The sequence below is a fragment of the Drosophila takahashii genome, chromosome X (assembly GCF_030179915.1).
Source record: "Drosophila takahashii strain IR98-3 E-12201 chromosome X, DtakHiC1v2, whole genome shotgun sequence".
NCBI classification, from domain to species: domain Eukaryota; kingdom Metazoa; phylum Arthropoda; class Insecta; order Diptera; family Drosophilidae; genus Drosophila; species Drosophila takahashii.
Genome location: NC_091683.1, coordinates 5976248 through 5997669, shown reverse-complemented (window position 1 = coordinate 5997669; position 21422 = coordinate 5976248). Strand labels below are relative to the sequence as shown.

At 40.2% G+C, this 21422-nt stretch overlaps 4 protein-coding genes across 5 annotated transcripts; 3 read left to right on the top strand and 1 right to left on the bottom strand.

Moving 5' to 3' along the window:
- Nucleotides 1-197: 197 nt before the first annotated feature.
- LOC108054419 (ribosome biogenesis protein NOP53) lies at nt 198-2045 on the top strand. Its single transcript, XM_017137378.3, has 5 exons — nt 198-427; nt 491-670; nt 730-1050; nt 1109-1501; nt 1558-2045. Exons 1-5 carry the CDS (start codon nt 300-302, stop codon nt 1952-1954), a joined length of 1419 nt encoding a protein of 472 aa, XP_016992867.2. The 5' UTR covers nt 198-299; the 3' UTR covers nt 1955-2045.
- Nucleotides 1955-5979, bottom strand: l(1)G0020 (RNA cytidine acetyltransferase l(1)G0020). Of its 2 annotated transcripts, none has more exons than XM_070218891.1 (4): nt 5662-5979; nt 4547-4994; nt 2238-4487; nt 1955-2175 (listed from the first exon to the last, which is right to left on the bottom strand). In XM_070218891.1, exons 1-3 carry the CDS (start codon nt 5862-5864, stop codon nt 2238-2240), a joined length of 2901 nt encoding a protein of 966 aa, XP_070074992.1. In that variant the 5' UTR covers nt 5865-5979; the 3' UTR covers nt 1955-2175. The 2 variants fall into 2 exon arrangements, with proteins under 2 accessions (XP_070074992.1, XP_016992866.2); XM_017137377.3 differs by having other exon boundaries at nt 2242-4487.
- A 1032-nt stretch (nt 5980-7011) lies between these two features.
- On the top strand, nt 7012-8555 carry LOC108054395 (probable U3 small nucleolar RNA-associated protein 11). The gene is made up of 2 exons (XM_044395654.2): nt 7012-7605; nt 8290-8555. The coding sequence occupies exons 1-2, from the start codon at nt 7120-7122 to the stop codon at nt 8491-8493; spliced, it is 690 nt and encodes a 229-aa protein (XP_044251589.1). The 5' UTR covers nt 7012-7119; the 3' UTR covers nt 8494-8555.
- Nucleotides 8556-8756: 201 nt separating this feature from the next.
- LOC108054393 (C-type lectin 37Db-like) lies at nt 8757-9398 on the top strand. The gene has a single exon (XM_017137329.2). The coding sequence runs from the start codon at nt 8757-8759 to the stop codon at nt 9396-9398; it is 642 nt and encodes a 213-aa protein (XP_016992818.2).
- The last annotated feature ends 12024 nt before the right edge of the window (nt 9399-21422 follow it).

The following is a 21422-nucleotide window of genomic DNA, read 5'->3' as shown; positions in this document are numbered from 1 at the left end:
TGACTGCCCATCACTAAACAGCTGGTTTATAGCCAGAAATTTATATATTAATGTTAAAAAAAGAGAGATTTAAAAAGATATGATATATTTAAAAAGTTGCAGTTTAAAAATACAAATCTATTTATTTTTGTCTATTTAGTGATCACTAGTCACTGGCCCATCACTAAACAGCTGACCGCCAGTGTTGGGCAACCCGACAGGGTAGTGTTGCAAAGCGCCGGCAGACTTGCACGTGTGCCGCTGGGGCACTTTTGTTATTTCCACTGTTTTATTACCATTCCCCCAAATAATCCGTAGAAATGACGGCCGTGGAGCCAGCGACGAAGCGGAAGCGCATCTCGAAGAAGAACAAATCGGCGTGGCGCAAGACAGACATCCAGGATGTGGAGCAGTTCCTCGAGGATCAGCGGCAGGAGGAGCGAATCGGGTGAGTGCGCCCATAACAATCTGGGAAAAAAGCAATCTAAATGGGTTAATTTAATCCCTGCAGCACCTTCACGGACAAGCAGGATGAGGATCTGTTCGTCCTGGATGCCAGCCCAGAAAAATCCGGCAAATCCGCCGCCGTTCTGAGCGTGAAACAGCGGAGGAAGCTGAACGCCAAGAGGCCCATGCGCACTTATCAGGCGCTGGAGAACACATCCAAGGTGCAGGATCCCATAGCCAAGCGGTGGGTTAGCAGGTCATCCATCTGCTCTGCAGATCCTCATCAGATATCCTTCCTTTTAGCAACCATGTGCGCCAGAAGAAGAACGGCCGCAACATCGAGCTGGAGGTCTGCAATCCCACCAAGCCGCGTCATCGGCAGGCCAACAAGGATCGGGAGCAGTACTACGGGAAGCTGGAGCAGCGGCTGGCGGACAAGAGGAGCAAGAAGCTCTCGGTGGAGAAGGACATCTGGCAGGAGGTGGACTTCCGCGATGCCATCCCAGGGCTCAAGGACAAAAAGGGCTGGATTAGTCGCGATTTAGCCCTGCACACAGCTGGGAATATTGGCAAGAAGGTGGTGAAAACGCACGCCAGTCTGCACCACAAGACCACCAAGGCCAAGTTAGTTAGTTTCTATATATATAAAGGTATTTTACTGATTACTTTCTGTCTTAACAAGGAAATTCGAGCTACCCCATCCCGGAATGAGCTACAATCCCGCTCCGGAGGACCACCTGGCGCTCATCTCGCAGATCGTGGAGCGCGAGGAGGGCATCATCAAGAAGGAGCAGCACCTGAAGCGCGTCACCACCAGCATGTTCTCCAAGGTGACGCCGGAGGAGCGCGACAGGCGTCGTCTGCAGGAAATGAGCCAGGGAATGGAAGAGGAGGGAGAGCAGGAAAAGCAGGAGGAGGAGGAGGACCTAGACAAGCCCTACCACACAGTCAACGCCCCCGTGGAGAACAAGAAGAAGAGCAAGCAGGCGCGCAGCAAGGAGCTCAAGCAAAAGGAGCTGGCGCGCAAAACTGAGCTCAAGAGGAAGCTCAAGCAACAGACTGCTGATTTGATACGGTAAAGCCATAGCTTAGCCCTTTAAAAACCCCTTATAATATATATAATCCCCGCAGCATCAAATCCATTCGCCACGAGCTGGACGACGAGGCCGAGGACCTCAACGAGCTGAAGAAGCGCCGCAAGCAGCGCGCCGAGAAGGCCAAGTTCGAGCCGAAGCGTCTGGGGCGTCACAAGTTCGAGGCGCCCGATCTGGATGTCAATCTGCCCGAGGATGTGGCCGGCAATCTGCGCAACGTGAAGACGGAGAGCAGCCTGCTGAAGGATCGCTTCCACACGCTGCAGCGCAACAATATGCTGCCCACGACCAAGCTGGTTAGCCGCAAGAAGGCCAAGGTCAAGCGCTACGAGCGCAGCACGCACAAGGAGCCGGGCGTCAGCTACCAGGACCTCAAGGATCGCCGACGGGCGGCCGCCGCAGCAGCCAAGGCGGCAGCCGACATCAAGATCTAGTTTAGGTTTCCTTTTCTTTACTTTTAACGGAGCTTACAAATATGTACTTTTTTCTATAGCATTAAAATTCATACTTGAAGAACTAGTTCTAGATTTAAATCAGGGACTTGCCCTGACCGCGTTTCTGTCTCGGATTGCCCTTCTTTTTCTTCTTGGCCAGCGGAGCGCTGAGTTCCCGATCCTCGGGCTGCTCGAGTGGTCCGTCCAGCCGCTTGACGCCACTGAAAAGGAAAGAGAGAGCAAATCGTGTAAATATAAACTATAAGATGCACTTTAAACGCACCTACCTCTTGACGGAGAGCAGCCCGCTGCCACCGCCCGGTGTTCCATTTGTTTCCAGCGCCTTTGACCAGTCCTCCTCGGTGCCCTTAATCTGGAACTCGTCCAGCTGCTCGGCCTTCAGTCGCTTGAGCTCCTTGCGCTGCTGTTTGCTCAGCTTCTGGGCCGTCTGATCGAGCTCCTTGTCGAGCGACAGGCTGAGCGGCTGCAGCTCCTCGCCCTTGGACAGATCCTCCTCCCGCAGCATTCCGCCCTCGATGTGCTGCTCGAGAATCGAGCGGAAGCACTGATTGCAGCGCTTCATGGCATCGAAGAACTTGGCCAGCAGCTGGTTGCCCGGCATATTGAGCTCGAGGCCGAGGGTATCTACTGTCTTGCCTTGAATTCCCAAAGCTAAGAGGATGCCCTGCTGCACCAGATCCAGCTGGAGACCCTCGATCCTGCCCTGGAAGTACAGCTGGGCAATGTCCGTGAGCAGATCGACTATCAAGCGGAACTCGGACTGCTGGCGGGCGTAGCTCTCCAAGCGCTGAAGATCATGCGGCAGGAAGAAGACATCCAGCATGGGTTTATCGAGGTTTGCAAGGGCACTGCTTTCCATATCCACCGACTTATTCTTCAGCAAGGCCAAACAGAGCTTCGTTTCGAACTCCCTGAAGGTTTTGCCCATCAGCTTGAGGACTCTTCGCCGGAAATCCTGGTAATAAAGACCCAGCCAGGAGGTCTTAGCAGGAGTATGCAGCATAATGCAGCTGTGCTCGGCGGTCAGTTCGTTGGATTTCTGACTCAGGTACACCGGCACAAAGCCTGAGCTCTTCCAGAACTTGAGGAGATCGGAAGTAAGGCCATAGGAGGTGCCGATATAGTCCACCGATTCGGGCAATCGCTCATGCAGTCGCTGCAGCAAAGTGGGTATCCGACTGCGCGGCCTTATTTGCTCCTTCAACAGGCTGAGCTCCTCCTCCTCCACTTCCTCTATTCCAGCATCCCTGCTGATTGCAGGATTATCCTCCAGATTGGTGTTCTTTCCTGCATAATAATCCTTGAGAAGCTGAATCGCCCGCTTGCCGTAGCCCATCCGCTGGTAATTCGGATGCGTGGCTACCCGAACGATTCGCACTCCGCACAGCTTGGGAAAATCCCGATCGCCGTACTGCTCGGCAATGTTCCAGGGTATCAGATCGCCCGCAGCCTTCTTCCCTCTGCCCAGCGAATCACTGATGCTCTGGGCGGAGATCTGACCCTCCAGAGCCACCTGGATGACGACGAGAATCTCCGGAAGGGCGTCCATTCGCTGAACGGGTCCCAAAAGGCAGAAGAGATGATGGGCCGGGGCATCGCTCATCATCTGCAGATCGTTCGGGGTGTTTTTGTAGTGAGAGGAGACGTAGATGGAAACCAAACGATGGAGAAAGGCCTCGGCTGCCTTGTGATACGAGAAGAGGGCATCCCGGTCCACATAGTACAGCTCACAGGCATCCGGCGTGGGGCAACCTGAACTAATGCTCGGCACTGTGCTGGCATCCAAGCAGAGCAGGTTAATCAGCCACCTCTCTATGTCATCATTCTCCTGGTAGCGAATCGATTCCTCTAATTTCAGAGGCGGCCTCGCATTATTATCCTTCTGCAGCTGCGAGATGAGCTTTAAACTGAGCGAACGCCCAGTGCCCTCGTAGCCATTGATCGTACTGGCCATAAAAACCAAATACGGACCGATCATCTTCTTCACCAGCGGCAGGGGAATCGCAGCCGCCTCGTCGATCAGCAGCAGATCGGCGGCATTCAGCAGATGCGTATCGCTTGGTGCTATATACTGAATCGTCTGCCTGCTGCTCCTTGTTATATTGATCCTGATAATAGCCTTCTTGTAGTCGGCATTCGTGGAGCGTATGATGGTGTAGTCGGCATGCTCCTGGTACTCCAACGCATCGAAGCCCTTGAGCACGAACTCAAACAGCGTGATGAGGTTCTCGGGATGCGGCGAGGTCACGTAGACGTTCACATAGCCAAAGGCCACGGCGGCGGCTATCGAGAGGCCCAAGGCAGCCGATTTGCCGCGACCACGGGCCGCTGTCAAAGACATGGGCGGCTTCAGCTGCTTGTCCACCAGCGCCTCGATGAACTGGGCCACCGCATTGGCCTGGTCGTAGGTCTTGCAGAGATTTACCAGCGCTCCAGCGGGCTGGACATTCAGCAGACTCTCCTTCAGCTCCTTCAGGCTGCCCTCGTTGGGCGAACGACCGGCGCCAGAGGGCTAAAAGTGATTAGAAGGTTAACAAATCATACTTATAAGAACGTGATAAGCTTAATTACATTCACTGGCTCCACGTTGATGGTCTTGGAGCTGAGCGGCAGCACGGTGAGGTCGTCGTTGACCACCAAACACCGCTTGCAATCCGCCAGGGAGAGAATCAACCGCTCGTTGAACCGGCAGGTCACCGTCTGGTGGGCCTCCGTGCGGAACCGCTTGTGCACGTCCATGCTCATCGTATACAGCTGCTTCAGCGACTGCAGCGTCTTCAGCAGCAGGATGATCAGGCCGCCGCCCTCCACCGTTTCCACGGTTCGCGCCAGGAGATTGGGCGTCAGGGCCTCGAAGTCCTGAAGCACACAGACGCCGTAGGTGCGTCCCAGCACCGCGTGCGTCTCCGAGTAGTAACGGCCATGAATGGTGGTGGCCACGCGGAAGGAATCGAACAGGTCCGCCTCGTTCACGTCCACCTTGCCCACGGCGATCTTCTTGGCGCGCTTCTTACCATGACTGAAAGAGAATTATATATTATTAATATCATTCTTACATTAAAATTAAGATCATATTAACATTATTTACAAAATACAAGGGGAATCAGTCGTTAAAGTTAATGGAAAATATGAATAACAGCTATTAAAACCAAAAAAAACAGCAAAATATCAGGATTTTTTGTTATAAGATCATTATGATCCTCTTTAAGATCAATAGATTTGCAATATAAATATGTTTCAAGAGAGTTTAACTATATTACAGATATTAATTCCATAGAAACCACTTAGATCGTAATGTAAGATCATTTTCTGTGTAAATCATCGAGGGATTCCATTTTATCATTTCATCATCAGCATTTTTACATTCAAATTAAGATCATAGGGATATTATTTAAGGTATACAAGAGGTATCAAATGTTCAGGTTGATGGAAAATATGAATAACAGCTATTAAGACCAAAGGAACAACATAATATCAGGGTTTTTTGTGATAAGATCATGATGTTCTTCTTTAAGATCAATAGATTTACAGTATAAATATGTTTCAAAATTAATGTAAAGATATATTTCTGTGTAAATCATCGAGGGATTCCAGATATTATCATGTTGACTTGGTTTGGTTGAGATCTTTTTGAATAACCCCCCCGTTGTAAAGGTTCAAGAACCAAGTCAGAATGGAATACCCACTTGGAAATGGCCTCGTCCTTGTTCTTGTAGCACCAGAGGACCGTGGGTCGCGCCTTGACCGTCGACTTGGTCAGGATGTCGTAGAGAATGGGCACCTGGTCGCGCGCCTTGTCCCCGATCACGATGAACATGGTGCGGTGGCCCAGCTTCACCCCGTTCTCGATCATCACGCGTATCCGGTTGTCTATTTTCTTCTTCACCATCCTGCGGCCGTCCTGTGTCCACTTTTCACTTAAAAAACTCCGGCTTTCCGAAGTGAAAACAATGGAAATGATGGAAATGCCCAGCCGTTCAAAATGCACGTGTGCGGTTTAGAGATGGCCGGTTAATCGATAGTCGCGATGCCGATACTTTGGGCCGCTGTCACGAAAGTCACAGTTGGTTGTTAACTTAACAATTTATAGGGGGATTCCCTAAACTGTTGAATTGCTGAATTGTTGAAAATTCAACAAAAAATTTCAGCAATTAAGGGAACGACCCAAAATGGTTCCTGTTGAATTTTCAAACAGCTGTTATTTGTTGAAAAATTTTACGGAACTTAAAGCATGTAAAATTTGATTTATTATTGCTAGTTACTATCTAAAAGTGTTATAAAGGTAAAAAGAACCACAAATATGCTTTCTAAGTTGATTTTAAAATAAATAATACGTACTGGTGATACTAAAATGTTACAGGGTTGCCACGACTTTTAAAAAAAGGTGACAACTCTGGCTTTTCAGCAATTCAACAAAATTTTCATCAGCCCCGAGGCTGTTGAATTGCTGAAATTTCTGAAACTTGACTTTGTATGGAACAGCTGATTAACAGCTCACCAAAATTCAACAATTCAGCAATTCAACAGTTTAGGGAATCCCCCTTATGATTAAAAGAGGAATACATTGAAAGCCTAAAAATTTCAACTTACTAGTATTATTGTTTATAATTCATAACTTTTACCAATTTTTATACTTTTATTGAAATACTTAAATATATGAAATTACTGAAGTTGTAAAGTAGTTGGTGCTTTTGTACTTATCCTGTTCAAGTGATATAATGTTTTTTTTTTTTGATTTTTCTAACTTTAAAGTTTAAACTATTTTTATATCTGATATCTGATGATTATATTGTATTTTTCATACTTCATATTTTATTAGATACATTTTTTAATGTACTATCTTTTTTTTTTAATTGTATAGTTTTTTGATTACTACAATTATAAAAACAATCACAATTGTAGCATTTTTTATGCTGCCCCAAGAATTTATTATAAAAATCACGGTTTCCAAGTGACATCTCCAATTCCCAATTTTAAATTTCAAAAATCACGTTTTCCAAGTGACTGAAACTATCGCTTGGTGGCCCATCGCCAATTCTCACGCCGAGCATCACGTTTTCCGAGCCAAACGAATCCAAACCAAAACAAACGGATCTCCATCCCATTTAATTGCTGCCGGAGAAGGATTATAGCCTGCCAACAAGATGTCCTCGTGGAAGAAGGCCTCGAAGAGCAACCAGAAGGTGCACCGGGAGCGCCACCAGCCGGAGGCGCGCCAGCACCTGGGATTCCTCGAGAAGAAGCAGGACTACAAGAAGCGCGCCTTGGACGCCCAGAAGAAGCAGAAGACCCTGAAGCTCTTGTACCGGCGGGCGCAGAACAAGAATCCCGATGAGTTCTACCACCACATGATCAACTCGAAGCTCTCGAACGACGAGCACCGCGAGCAGGAGAAGAAGGACGAGCACACGGCCGAGCAGCTGGCGCTCATGGAGACGCAGGACCTCAAGTACGTGGTCATGAAGCGCACCATGGAGCGCAAGAAGATCGACCGCTTGAGGGCCACCCTGGTGGACGTGGACGCCGCCACGGCGGGCGGAGCGGGCAACCAGCGGTACACCTTCGACGAGGAGGGCAACATGTGGGACGAGACCCTGGGCGATCGGCTCGAGGCGGCGGACAAGAAGCCGGTGAGTGGACGATGATCTAACTAACTAGGGTTTCTTCCTCTTTGGCCCTTTTTCTCGACCGTCTGTTAAATTTAGGGCCGTTTTCTCGACCGTCTGTTAAATTTAAAGTAGCGGTTAAGGGTCGTTTTTTCGTCCGTTTTGTTAAATTTCAATTAGGCTTTAAACCAATGATTTCCCATACGATTTCAAGGTTTTAACCCTACTTTAAATTTAACAAAAGGTCGAGAAAACGGCCCTTAAAGTAGCAGTTAAGTTTTAAAAATGTACGGCGGCTTTTAATTTAACCTGGGGATAAGAAAACGGCAACTAGTGTGTTTATAAGTCATCTATAACTATTTTTGGGTTACCTTGAAGATAGTTTAGACCTTGTGAAAATGATCTTAGGGGTCTTATAGAATCTTGGAGAGATGGATGTATTATAATAATTACTTTGCTTATCGGAAGAACATTTATCCAAGAGATTTAATAACTTTAATAACTACTTTAATAACTAATAACATGATATTTATATACTATTACAATATATTATTAGGTTTCAATTTAAAGAACGGTTAAAACCATGAAATCGTATGGGAAATCAGTGTTTAAAGCTTCTTTTACATTTAACAGGCGGACGAGAAGAACATAATACATATTTTTTTAGCAATTAAAGAGACTATTTCACTCTACTTTCTTTTTTCTTAGGAACCACCAAACTCCACAAAACAGCAGCGCATCAACGAGCTGAAGAAACGAGAGGTTCGCGAAAGGGAGCTGGCCATCGTCCAGCAGAAGATTCAGCTGAAGAACGCGCTCAAGCAGCCGCGTCTTCTGAAGCCCCGGAAACTGAAGGGCGGCACCAAGGAGAGTGCGCCCGTCTACAAATTCCGCTACGAGCGCAAGAAATAAGCATCTTTAGTTCTTTATCGTAATAAAGCTTTTAAGGTTAGTCAAACCTGCGTCATATTTTACGGGGGATATTTTTTTTGTTACTTGCAAATTAGAAATTAGAAATAGAAAATAGAAAACTTGGCCTTGAATTTTGATAACCAAAAGTCACAAAGTCGTTGATCCCCATTAACTACTTATCAGCGAGATGGAAGCTTTCTTTGCGGCTTTGGCACACGGATTTTGTTCAGTACGTTAGAACAGGTATTTCTAAAAAGTCCAAGATGCAATCCTATTTCCTCTGGACTCTCGTTGTCCTGGCGCTTCTTGGCACCTCGTTGGTAAGCGGCGCCAAGGATGCTGACCATTTGGTTTGCCAACTGCCCGAAGGATCGCTGCAGGATCTGCAGGAGAATCTGGAGGCCAGACTGAACGGAACGGAGGGACAGCTGCAGGACATTCAGAACACCTTGGTCTCCCTGCAGGAATCCCTGAGGACACTTTTAGCCGAGAAGGAGAACCGGAACCCGGAACCCGCTGCCATCCAAAACATTCCGCCGAAGTTCGAGCGAATCCTCGATCGTTACTTCTATATAGAGCACAATCTCGAGGTGGATTGGGCTTCGGCTGCCGACATCTGTCGCAAGATTAACGGCCATTTGGCGGCGCTGAAGAACGAGGAGGAGCTGGCGGCCATCCAACTGAAGCTGAGGAACGATTGGTATCACCTGGGGATCAGCGATGAGGGTCACAAAGGCGAGTTCACCTCCGTGGCCTCGGGTAAACCCGCTGTATTCCTCAAGTGGAACGATGAGAGTCCCGAAAACGCAGGAAAGTGCGTTCAGCTTAAGAACGGCGGCTTTATGGGAGATTATTACTGCAGTGAACGAGTCAATTTCATTTGCCAATTGGACACAGATGTATAGATTGAAAGATTCAAATGTTTGAAATATGTAACAAAATAAACAGAAATTCAGAAATAAAATGAAGAAATACAAATTGGAAAAATATTCATAACTTTATTGTGGAATTATGTTGGAAACTATTTTAAATTATTTTTTTTGCTATTTAAGATTGTAAGTTTAGATCTGAGATCTTCAAAAGGGGAGTAAAGCTCTACTTAGAGTGTTATACGATTCGTTAAGTTGGGAAACGAATTTAGATATAGTCAGGACACAAACCATTTAATTTTTAGTGCAAGTTTCGTTAAGTTGGGAACGCTTAGCCAGTACAGCAACCCGGCGCACTAAATTTATGATTTCAGTTTTGGTCGCATTTAAATAGAGAAAAAGAAATTGAATTTAAATTTAATAAATTTTAGATAATAGATAGATAGATAAGATAGATTCTTAATTTGGGATAAACCTTGTTTTATATATAAAATATTAAATATACTGGATTTTTCTGGCTTATTTTTCCTTTATATTTGCATAAATTGTTGCCAAATTTTAAGTTTGTCGTCATTTTTTCTAATCGAACTCTGCCGAAACCCTATGTTTGTTTTATTTTTTACATTTTCCCAAACCGGTTGCACCCTTCACTTGTCTGGGAATCGGAAACCGCAGGCGACAGACAAACATTCCCCGTATCCTCCCATTGTTTTCGCCTGCCGGTCCTTGTTTCCTTCCCCTCGATAAAAACATATGACACCATTTTGATGAGTCGCGCATTTTGGCACACCAAATTATGCATAAAATAGATGGCTGTGTTGACACTTTCCACAACAAAAGGTGGCTCGAAATCGGTATCAGGATGGGGATGGGTATGGATCGGGATCGTAGGATCGGAGTAACGGGGATGGAAGGGGAAAAGGACTAATCGGACTTGTCACGAGTGCATCACAACAAACCTGGCAAACCGAATCGGGGATGAAGATGGAGATGAACCCAAATCCAAATGGTAACGCAAAACCTGCACAGATTTTTTAACTAGCATCAATTGGGTTTGTAATTTGAAACTTAACTGCCGACCAGCGAGGGGTGTTTGGAAAATGTGATCAGGAAGGGGAGTGGAAATGGGAATGGAAATGTGATTGCAGTGGGCACATGTGTGTGACTGCCTTTGAATGACTACAACTGGGGTGGTAATGTTTTTTGTTTTCATTTTCGGGGGGAGAGCAGGTCAAGGTTTCTCGGAATATTAATATTAGTTATATTACAATGAATACAATAACTTCTACAATATTTAAAAAAAATGTATTGGTATTATTGGTTTCAGATTTAGATCATTGATTTAAGATTGAATTAAGCTTATTAATATTTTTGTACTTAAATTCTTAACTTAACTTGACTTTCTATAAGAACATTACGAATATATCGACAAATAAATACAATGACAACAACAGGATTTACAATATTTAGTTGGAATTTTATTTTCTTGAATATTATTTTTAACAATGGTTTGATAATATAATAATAATTGGCTTAGATGTAGATAACTTATATGAATTAATCTTATAAATATTTTTTTTTATTTTAGCTAAAAATCAAACTTTATAGAGATTAAAAATAAAGCCGACAATCCAATTTTATTACTTTAAGATTTAGATAAGTTATTTGAAATAAGCTTTAAAAAATTCTTTATATTTCTAACTTAACTTTCTACAAGTAGATTACAAATATAAACGACAAGCAAATTTTACAAAATCCATAATATAAAAAAATGTAATATTACTTTGTTTTAAATCAAATAAATCCAATAATTTATAATTTTAGTTTTTATCCAAATAACCTTTAAGCCCAAGATCAATAGATGCAAAACATGAGACTTCATCTTGACGAGCTGTCAATTGCCAATATAATAATTGCCAACACCCAAACTGAAAGTAATTCCAAAACTTCCCACGTTTCCACTTCCTGTACAAGGATGTTCCCAAAACAGGATTATACATTAATTGTAAGCTCGTTAAATCCCGTTGGGAGAGTGAATTGCGCGAATTATGTATTTTTTTCGGAGCACTTTTCCGCTTTAAAAGACGAAAGAAAAAAAAAAAACGAAGTGGGAAAACTGAGAAGGGAAAACGGAAAACGGGAAGCGATTCTCATGTCAAATGCACACGATTCACACGTGTCGGGGGCGGCGAAGCGGTGAATTAAGATATTTACGCTAACAAAACCATCAATGATGGAAGGTCGGACCGCCTTTCATCCCAGATCCATAAAGATATGGAACCAGCACCAGAATCAGAACCAGAAATCCAGCATTTCAGGACCTGGTCTTTGACATCTCCTCAGGAACACGCGCGCCGAGTTGTCAGGTTGCGCTTATCACGGCGGCCCAGTCGCTGAGTCTCTGAATTTCTGCATTTCTGGATTTCTGGACAGGGTTACACTCCTTATCGGGGGTGTCGCTTCCCGTTTGGTTTCGGTTTTGGGTGGGCGGACGACTGGCGGGACACGTGCGGTCACGTGACCGGAGCTACAAACTTTTACACGTGCTGAGGCACGGGGAGACCCAAAAACCAGACGCTAAGGTCACACTGAGGAAAATGGTATAGCCCCTCTTCTAACATTTTTTAATAATCGTAATATTAGTCATTTTTAAAAAGAACATTTATTTTGGATTTAAAAAAAGGGGTATTCCTTTAAAAAAACTTCTTTACCGAAATATAAAAATAATATAATAAATTGTTCTTAATATTTTTATGATTTTTAAAAGTAAATTTATTTAGCATTAAAAAAAGAGGAATTCCCATTACGAAATTTAATCAACAAAACTGCATTTTAATTTAGTTGATTGGATTTTAACGTATTGTTTTTTGTCAAAACTGTCTGTAAGTGAATGCCAATAATAATCATGATATGTAGTAAAAAATTAAGTATTAAGAGGAGTTCATTACTTGTTTGGATACTTTTTGAATACCACATTTCCTTTCACTTTTCACCTCTATTCCATGTTATTTATATTCCACAAATCCAGTAATATTTTCCCACAGTGCTTGTCACTTCCGGCGCTACGTCGCTGCTTCCGTCCAATGTCACGGTTATGGGGGCGGAATGCGACTAGGACTCGGCTGTGGGCGTGGCACTTGCTTGGGAACAGGATGAAAGGGAAATGTGCAGGCAAAAGGGGTTTTGGCTTGGAGGCAGTCCGGAGATGTCATTTGCAAGCCAATTCCAATTCCAGATTGATAAACAAATTAAGGGGATTCGAAGGGCTGTCAGGGGGCGTGGCTGGGAACTGAGGAAGAAGAACTGAATGCTGGGACCAAACATTACAATTACATTTACAATTGTTCTTCAATTTGTTTAATAAATTAATGGATAAGTGGAAGATAAAGGAATATTTAAATAATACAAGTATATTAATTATGATAGTAAATATTCAGCTTAACTTTTAGATTAAAAATAATATTTTTTAGCTAAATAAACATTACAAATCGGTCATGGGAAATGGACAACCCCTTTCCCGAACTCTCGTTTTCCCCAGACAAACTGTCTGTCATCATCGTTACAGTTATGATTTACCTGCCCATTTAGGCACCTTATTTCGCTTACCAACCCAAAAAATATAGGATAAAAAGAAGTAAAAAACCCACCCCGAAACCCCTAAATGGAAACCCTAACTCAAACCCGAAAAAAGCGGGCACGCGTCAGTTCGCAACGATCCCTAACAATCTAACAATCCGGGGGAGAATAAAAAGGAGTTGAGTTGACTGAAACGAGCCCAACCTGAGCCATTAATATAAACGCCAACTGGCAAGTCAACAGGCGCACTAGACAAATCCCATAAGCAAATTCGGTTTACGCAGTTACCTCATCCCCCCAATGGAGTGTAGAGTCCTCTTCAGACCCCGAACCCAAACCCAAAAACGAACCCGAGTACCGCTCGAGTGCAACCCTGTTACTTTCCGTAAGTCGTACTCGCACATGGACTTTTTATTGGGCGAGTTAACTTTGAAGTGTCGCTGTTTATGGGCGGCGGAAGTCCTTGTCTGCCCTTCAAGAGGTGTCTGTTTGGCTACTTTTTAGAAATATCTAGCTATTTTAAATGACAAAAAATAACAAAAAGTTCGGGCTAACTAGGGAATATAAAATCTATCAGAAAGTTACTATAACTTAATCCATTTAAGATAATTTTGAATACAAAATTATTTACATTCTAATGAATTCGCGTTTACTTTCTTATATATTTATAAAAATAACATTAGTAACATTCTAAAGAATTCGCGGTTTAATTCTTTTTATTAATTTAACTCACAGAGTTTACAAAATGGATTATCTATTTTTAATTTTGTTTATAATATAATACGTTAAGTGTACAGCTATTTTTGAGACCCTATTTAGCCACCCTTTTTAAACCATATCTGGCTAAACCTCCAGCCATCCGTTCGTTCATCTGTCAGTCAGTTTGTTTCGAAATCGAGAGAGTGTGAGACTAACCCCTAAATTGACCTTTAAAACTCCCAAATGCGCAATTTATCATTTCCTCACCAGAAAACCCCGAGCACACTTTCGAAATTCCCAGTGCGAAGGGGGTTTATCCCATGAACGTGGACGAGGATGTGGATGTGGATTTTTGACAGGGCAGACGATGTCGACGAGTGCCATCAATCGTTTAGACCACGATGGCGATGGCGATAGCGACAAATCTGATATGAGATTCGGAGTCGGATGCGGATTCTGATTCAGATTCAGATGCGTCCCCGGTCGAGGATTATGTGCGTGTAAAGCGCACACCCACAAAAATGCGACCCCTTTTCATCCACCAGCCCAAAAAATTCTTGGAACACTAGAAAAATGTTAAAACAAGTCCATCACTTAGGACCTTCTTGAATTAAGATAATTTTCAATAAAGTTGTATTAAAAATCGATAAAAAAAGTATACGCGAATTCTTTAGGATGTGAATAATGTTGTGTTTAAAAGTATTTTACAAAAAGTAAACGCGTATTCTTTAGGATGTGAGACTTTAGTATATTTTTATTAATTAACATAACAAATTTCTTGACTTTCGGGATAATTATTATATATTTGCTGGAATAGATACTTATTTATTTCTCCGACTGTAGCTTGACTGATGTGAATGGGCAAAGTTTTGGCAACACGTTGAACCCCTTTAAGGGCAGGCGACTGTCATTGCGGTCAGAAGAAGTTGGGGGCTTTTGGGCGCCCCATGGAAATATGTAAACTAGCGGAAGGAGTTTTTGGACCAAAGGTGAGCATGGCAAAGTTCATTTGGATTTATTCTGGAGTAGAGAACACTTGGTTTGCAAATTAGAAAGGGCTTTCGGTGAATTGCGAAACGGGGATTGGGAAGTAGCTTTACATTTTCATACCATTTATATTTAGAATAAAATATTAAATAATTAATACTATTTTAAATATACATATATGTTGTTCTTTCTTTGTACTTTGTAATATTTACATTTTTTATTTACTGGATTATTATTTATAATTTAAATTGCCTTAACTACGTACTTTTTACCCTTACTTCTAGTTTTTTTCCCCCTTGTTCCTTGATCCTCTTAAAATCTGGTTAACCATTGTAAAGTATCGTTTCCAAAGTTGCATCCTTCGATACACACATTTTTTGCCTGTTAGTTTTTGTCATGTAGATGACAAAACTCAACAACTTTGACTGGTTCTTTTTTTTCCCTTTTTTGTGTTGGATTATTTTTTGGGTTTTATGGGCAAAATGGTAACAAACATTTGAGGCTAAGCTGGGGGGGTTTGTGAGTGTGTAACATGTGCGAGCGTGTAACCCATTTGGTGCACCAACAAAAGGTCGAGCCACGCCCACCGCCCATCGCCACCTGTTTGGGCACACCACCCCCTCAGCAGGCGGCCTTCAGTTTCTTTTTTTTTCCTCTTTTTTTTGCCCCTTGGCTCTTCTGCCCTTTTTATATATTTTTGTTTGACTGCAAAGGAAAGTGTGAACAACTTTTTCATAAATTTAACCAGACAAAAGGGGGGAGGGGGTCCAGAACAATGAAAACAATAGAGCGAACGAGAGCAATAACAATAAACGATAGATATTTACCGCAGCAGGGAACCCGCCCAGCAAAAACGGGGGAAAAAGAGGAAAAGAGGGTATTGAAGGTTATAGCGAACCCTCGAGTCCTTCGTCCTTCGATTCACCAGGGACTGTAGCGCCATCCCTTTCGCACGCACGCGTCCTTGCCGGGGGAGACAATAACAAACCAATTACAGTTAGATTGGCCGCATATTAAAAATCGAATGAGAAACACATCTGTCGCTGTTGTGTCTGGCAACTAAAGAAACAGCACCAGCACCCTCATCCTTCCTCTAAACCTGAAAATCCCCCCTCCCCACCCCCCAGACTAGCCCCTCCTGCAGCCCCTGGGGTCTACAGTGTACCGAGCAAAAAGTAGGGTTACTTCTTGGGATGGCAAGGAAACTTAAAATAACTTTATTTTAGATTTTGCTTCTCTACATTTTAACATAAACTTAATATAAAATTTTATAAATTTTTTTTTTATATTTGAAATCTTTTTTCGTAGGTTTGTATTCAAGATAAATCTTAGGAGTTCAATTTACTTTAATTCTCAATATATTAAAAAAAACATTATTAGATCTTTAAACAGTAAAAATGATGCGTAAAATATTTTTATAATACTTAGTAACTAAAGAAAAAAAACAAATTGGTTTTTCAAAAATGGTTAATAATATAAACAATGTTTTCAAATATTTTGTTTTCCGTGTACAGCTTTCCCTTCGATCGTTTCTTTTCTTCTTTTGGCAACTGTTTCAAAAAAATGGTTATAAGCGAAAACCTGCGGGGTTGTGAATTCTCTAAAGGGGAAGGCGGCTCGAGCGGAGGGGGCGTGGCGCCCAGCGGGCGATCAGAGGCGGCGGGCGGCGAGGGGTGAGGGATTTTTAGCAGGGGGTGAACTCGAAAAAAAGCAAACTACAAATAAAATATGATTATGAAATGATTATTATAATTATGCTGGCATCTTCACAGATGTTGTTGCCGTTAACTGTGACCACGCCCCCACACACAGCGCACCCCCTTCCCTGACCAAAACCCCTACCCCCCCTTAGATTCTGCCAAAAACTACGGGGGAAACCCAAGTGAGCTGGTTAATAATAAGCTGAAATTAGGGCGTGCTGGGCAAAAAGTCCCCATTCGTCCCTGTACACAGTGAGAAAATATAATTTACATGTATTCTTTTAAATGTGTTATTTAATTTATATTATAATATTATTTTAATAGGCTTATATCATCACTACGGTTTTAATTAAAATATATTTATTTATTTATTTGTCTTTAATTTACTCAGCGTGTGTTTTTTTAGTGTACTCCAAGCAGAAGAAGCTTCTTTCTTATTTTGTCCCAAAAAAGATCTTTAAAAACCAGCACGTCGGCGAGTTCCCACATATTTTCATATTGTGCCTCGAAAAGGCGTGGGCGGAAAAGGGGGGAGTAAGGGGCGGGCCGTGGTGGGGGGCGTGGCGTGTGTGTGCCTTTGTGTCCTTATTATTAGCAGAGGAGGCGTTGAAAATCCTCTTAAGGTAAACTGTGCATTATTAATGAAGTGCAGGACTCTCGAAAACAGCGAAAGGGAAAACGAAGGGCTGCTTTTTGTTTGGGTTTTCACTTTTGTTCATCATGGGGTCATGGGTTAAAACAATGGGTTAAACAACATCATAGATGGAAAGCTTAATGCCAATAGTTTGTTGGTAATAGGTAGGAAAAAATAAATGTGACTTATAGATTTAAGTGGCTAAATAGTAAAATAAGTATTTTATGTATTCTTTAAGTGTGATTTTTTTTAAAGTTATTTTTTCTTTTGGATTTTTTGCTGTAACTTGGCCAATAATGTTCCTACACCAAAAATACTGTTTTAAACAGATAACAAAATTATCAATAAATCCAGAACACTTTCCGTGTGATTTTGGAAAAATAATTTTCGCCAATTTTTAATTTTTTTATAAGGGGTAAAAATTAAAAATAAATAAATTGTCAAGGTTTAAATGCCAATCGTTAGGAAATTTAATAACGAGTTCAGAAAGGTATGACAATCCATACTTTGAATCAGTATTTGCTTTGTTATAGCGAAAAAACTGCTTCGTTTTAGCGAAAAAACGGGTTTGGTTTTTTTTTGGAAATTCGCGATTTCAGTTTTTGACAAAAATTGGAATTTTTTCTTTTGGTTTTTTTGCTGTAACTTGGCCAAAAATGGTCCTACACCAAAAATTCATACTGCTTTGAACAGATAACAAAATTTGCTATAAATCCATAAAACTTTCCGTGTAATTTTGGAAAAATAAAATTTTCGCCAATTTTTAATTTTTTTATAAGGGGGTACCCCATGATTTTTTTCGAAAAATTAAAAATGAATAAATTGTCAAGGTTTAAATGCCAATCGTTAGGAAATTTAATAACGAGTTCAGAAAGGTATGACAATCCATACTTTGAATCAGTATTTGCTTTGTTATAGCGAAAAAACTGCTTCGTTTTAGCGAAAAAACGGGTTTGGTTTTTTTTTGGAAATTCGCGATTTCAGTTTTTGACAAAAATTGGAATTTTTTCTTTTGGTTTTTTTGCTGTAACTTGGCCAAAAATGGTCCTACACCAAAAATTCATACTGCTTTGAACAGATAACAAAATTTGCTATAAATCCATAAAACTTTCCGTGTAATTTTGGAAAAATAAAATTTTCGCCAATTTTTAATTTTTTTATAAGGGGGTACCCCATGATTTTTTTCGAAAAATTAAAAATGAATAAATTGTCAAGGTTTAAATGCCAATCGTTAGGAAATTTAATAACGAGTTCAGAAAGGTATGACAATCCATACTTTGAATCAGTATTTGCTTTGTTATAGCGAAAAAACTGCTTCGTTTTAGCGAAAAAACGGGTTTGGTTTTTTTTTGGAAATTCGCGATTTCAGTTTTTGTCAAGGTTTAAATGCCAATCGTTAGGAAATTTAATAACGAGTTCAGAAAGGTATGACAATCCATACTTTGAATCAGTATTTGCTTTGTTATAGCGAAAAAACTGCTTCGTTTTAGCGAAAAAACGGGTTTGGTTTTTTTTTGGAAATTCGCGATTTCAGTTTTTGACAAAAATTGGAATTTTTTCTTTTGGTTTTTTTGCTGTAACTTGGCCAAAAATGGTCCTACACCAAAAATTCATACTGTTTTGAACAGATAACAAAATTTGCTATAAATCCATAAAACTTTCCGTGTAATTTTGGAAAAATAAAATTTTCGCCAATTTTTAATTTTTTTATAAGGGGGTACCCCATGATTTTTTTCGAAAAATTAAAAATGAATAAATTGTCAAGGTTTAAATGCCAATCGTTAGGAAATTTAATAACGAGTTCAGAAAGGTATGACAATCCATACTTTGAATCAGTATTTGCTTTGTTATATCGAAAAAACTGCTTCGTTTTAGCGAAAAAACGGGTTTGGTTTTTTTTTGGAAATTCGCGATTTCAGTTTTTGACAAAAATTGGAATTTTTTCTTTTGGTTTTTTTGCTGTAACTTGGCCAAAAATGGTCCTACACCAAAAATTCATACTGCTTTGAACAGATAACAAAATTTGCTATAAATCCATAAAACTTTCCGTGTAATTTTGGAAAAATAAAATTTTCGCCAATTTTTAATTTTTTTATAAGGGGGTACCCCATGATTTTTTTCGAAAAATTAAAAATGAATAAATTGTCAAGGTTTAAATGCCAATCGTTAGGAAATTTAATAACGAGTTCAGAAAGGTATGACAATCCTTACTTTGAATCAGTATTTGCTTTGTTATAGCGAAAAAACTGCTTCGTTTTAGCGAAAAAACGGGTTTGGTTTTTTTTTGGAAATTCGCGATTTCAGTTTTTGACAAAAATTGGAATTTTTTCTTTTGGTTTTTTTGCTGTAACTTGGCCAAAAATGGTCCTACACCAAAAATTCATACTGTTTTGAACAGATAACAAAATTTGCTATAAATCCATAAAACTTTCCGTGTAATTTTGGAAAAATAAAATTTTCGCCAATTTTTAATTTTTTTATAAGGGGGTACCCCATGATTTTTTTCGAAAAATTAAAAATGAATAAATTGTCAAGGTTTAAATGCCAATCGTTAGGAAATTTAATAACGAGTTCAGAAAGGTATGACAATCCATACTTTGAATCAGTATTTGCTTTGTTATATCGAAAAAACTGCTTCGTTTTAGCGAAAAAACGGGTTTGGTTTTTTTTTGGAAATTCGCGATTTCAGTTTTTGACAAAAATTGGAATTTTTTCTTTTGGTTTTTTTGCTGTAACTTGGCCAAAAATGGTCCTACACCAAAAATTCATACTGCTTTGAACAGATAACAAAATTTGCTATAAATCCATAAAACTTTCCGTGTAATTTTGGAAAAATAAAATTTTCGCCAATTTTTAATTTTTTTTATAGGGGGGTACCCCATGATTTTTTTCGAAAAATTAAAAATGAATAAATTGTCAAGGTTTAAATGCCAATCGTTAGGAAATTTAATAACGAGTTCAGAAAGGTATGACAATCCATACTTTGAATCAGTATTTGCTTTGTTATAGCGAAAAAACTGCTTCGTTTTAGCGAAAAAACGGGTTTGGTTTTTTTTTGGAAATTCGCGATTTCAGTTTTTGACAAAAATTGGAATTTTTTCTTTTGGTTTTTTTGCTGTAACTTGGCCAAAAATGGTCCTTCACCAAAAATTCATACTGTTTTGAACAGATAACAAAATTTGCTATAAATCCATAAAACTTTCCGTGTAATTTTGGAAAAATAAAATTTTCGCCAATTTTTAATTTTTTTATAAGGGGGTACCCCATGATTTTTTTCGAAAAATTAAAAATGAATAAATTGTCAAGGTTTAAATGCCAATCGTTAGGAAATTTAATAACGAGTTCAGAAAGGTATGACAATCCATACTTTGAATCAGTATTTGCTTTGTTATATCGAAAAAACTGCTTCGTTTTAGCGAAAAAACGGGTTTGGTTTTTTTTTGGAAATTCGCGATTTCAGTTTTTGACAAAAATTGGAATTTTTTCTTTTGGTTTTTTTGCTGTAACTTGGCCAAAAATGGTCCTACACCAAAAATTCATACTGCTTTGAACAGATAACAAAATTTGCTATAAATCCATAAAACTTTCCGTGTAATTTTGGAAAAATAAAATTTTCGCCAATTTTTAATTTTTTTTATAAGGGGGTACCCCATGATTTTTTTCGAAAAATTAAAAATGAATAAATTGTCAAGGTTTAAATGCCAATCGTTAGGAAATCTAATAACGAGTTCAGAAAGGTATGACAATCCATACTTTGAATCAGTATTTGCTTTGTTATAGCGAAAAAACTGCTTCGTTTTAGCGAAAAAACGGGTTTGGTTTTTTTTTGGAAATTCGCGATTTCAGTTTTTGACAAAAATTGGAATTTTTTCTTTTGGTTTTTTTGCTGTAACTTGGCCAAAAATGGTCCTTCACCAAAAATTCATACTGTTTTGAACAGATAACAAAATTTGCTATAAATCCATAAAACTTTCCGTGTAATTTTGGAAAAATAAAATTTTCGCCAATTTTTAATTTTTTTATAAGGGGGTACCCCATGATTTTTTTCGAAAAATTAAAAATGAATAAATTGTCAAGGTTTAAATGCCAATCGTTAGGAAATTTAATAACGAGTTCAGAAAGGTATGACAATCCATACTTTGAATCAGTATTTGCTTTGTTATATCGAAAAAACTGCTTCGTTTTAGCGAAAAAACGGGTTTGGTTTTTTTTTGGAAATTCGCGATTTCAGTTTTTGACAAAAATTGGAATTTTTTCTTTTGGTTTTTTTGCTGTAACTTGGCCAAAAATGGTCCTACACCAAAAATTCATACTGCTTTGAACAGATAACAAAATTTGCTATAAATCCATAAAACTTTCCGTGTAATTTTGGAAAAATAAAATTTTCGCCAATTTTTAATTTTTTTATAAGGGGGTACCCCATGATTTTTTTCGAAAAATTAAAAATGAATAAATTGTCAAGGT

Excerpts from the sequence above, each read along its gene's own strand:
- LOC108054419 (XM_017137378.3), top strand. The coding sequence starts at position 300 with ATGACGGCCGTGGAGCCAGCGACGAAGCGGAAGCGCATCTCGAAGAAG. Across the intron at positions 671-729 it reads CAGGATCCCATAGCCAAGCG|CAACCATGTGCGCCAGAAGA; the intron begins GTGGGTTAGCAG and ends CCTTCCTTTTAG. Across the intron at positions 1,051-1,108 it reads CACAAGACCACCAAGGCCAA|GAAATTCGAGCTACCCCATC; the intron begins GTTAGTTAGTTT and ends TGTCTTAACAAG.
- LOC108054393 (XM_017137329.2), top strand. The coding sequence starts at position 8,757 with ATGCAATCCTATTTCCTCTGGACTCTCGTTGTCCTGGCGCTTCTTGGC.
- LOC108054395 (XM_044395654.2), top strand. The coding sequence starts at position 7,120 with ATGTCCTCGTGGAAGAAGGCCTCGAAGAGCAACCAGAAGGTGCACCGG. Across the intron at positions 7,606-8,289 it reads AGGCGGCGGACAAGAAGCCG|GAACCACCAAACTCCACAAA; the intron begins GTGAGTGGACGA and ends CTTTTTTCTTAG.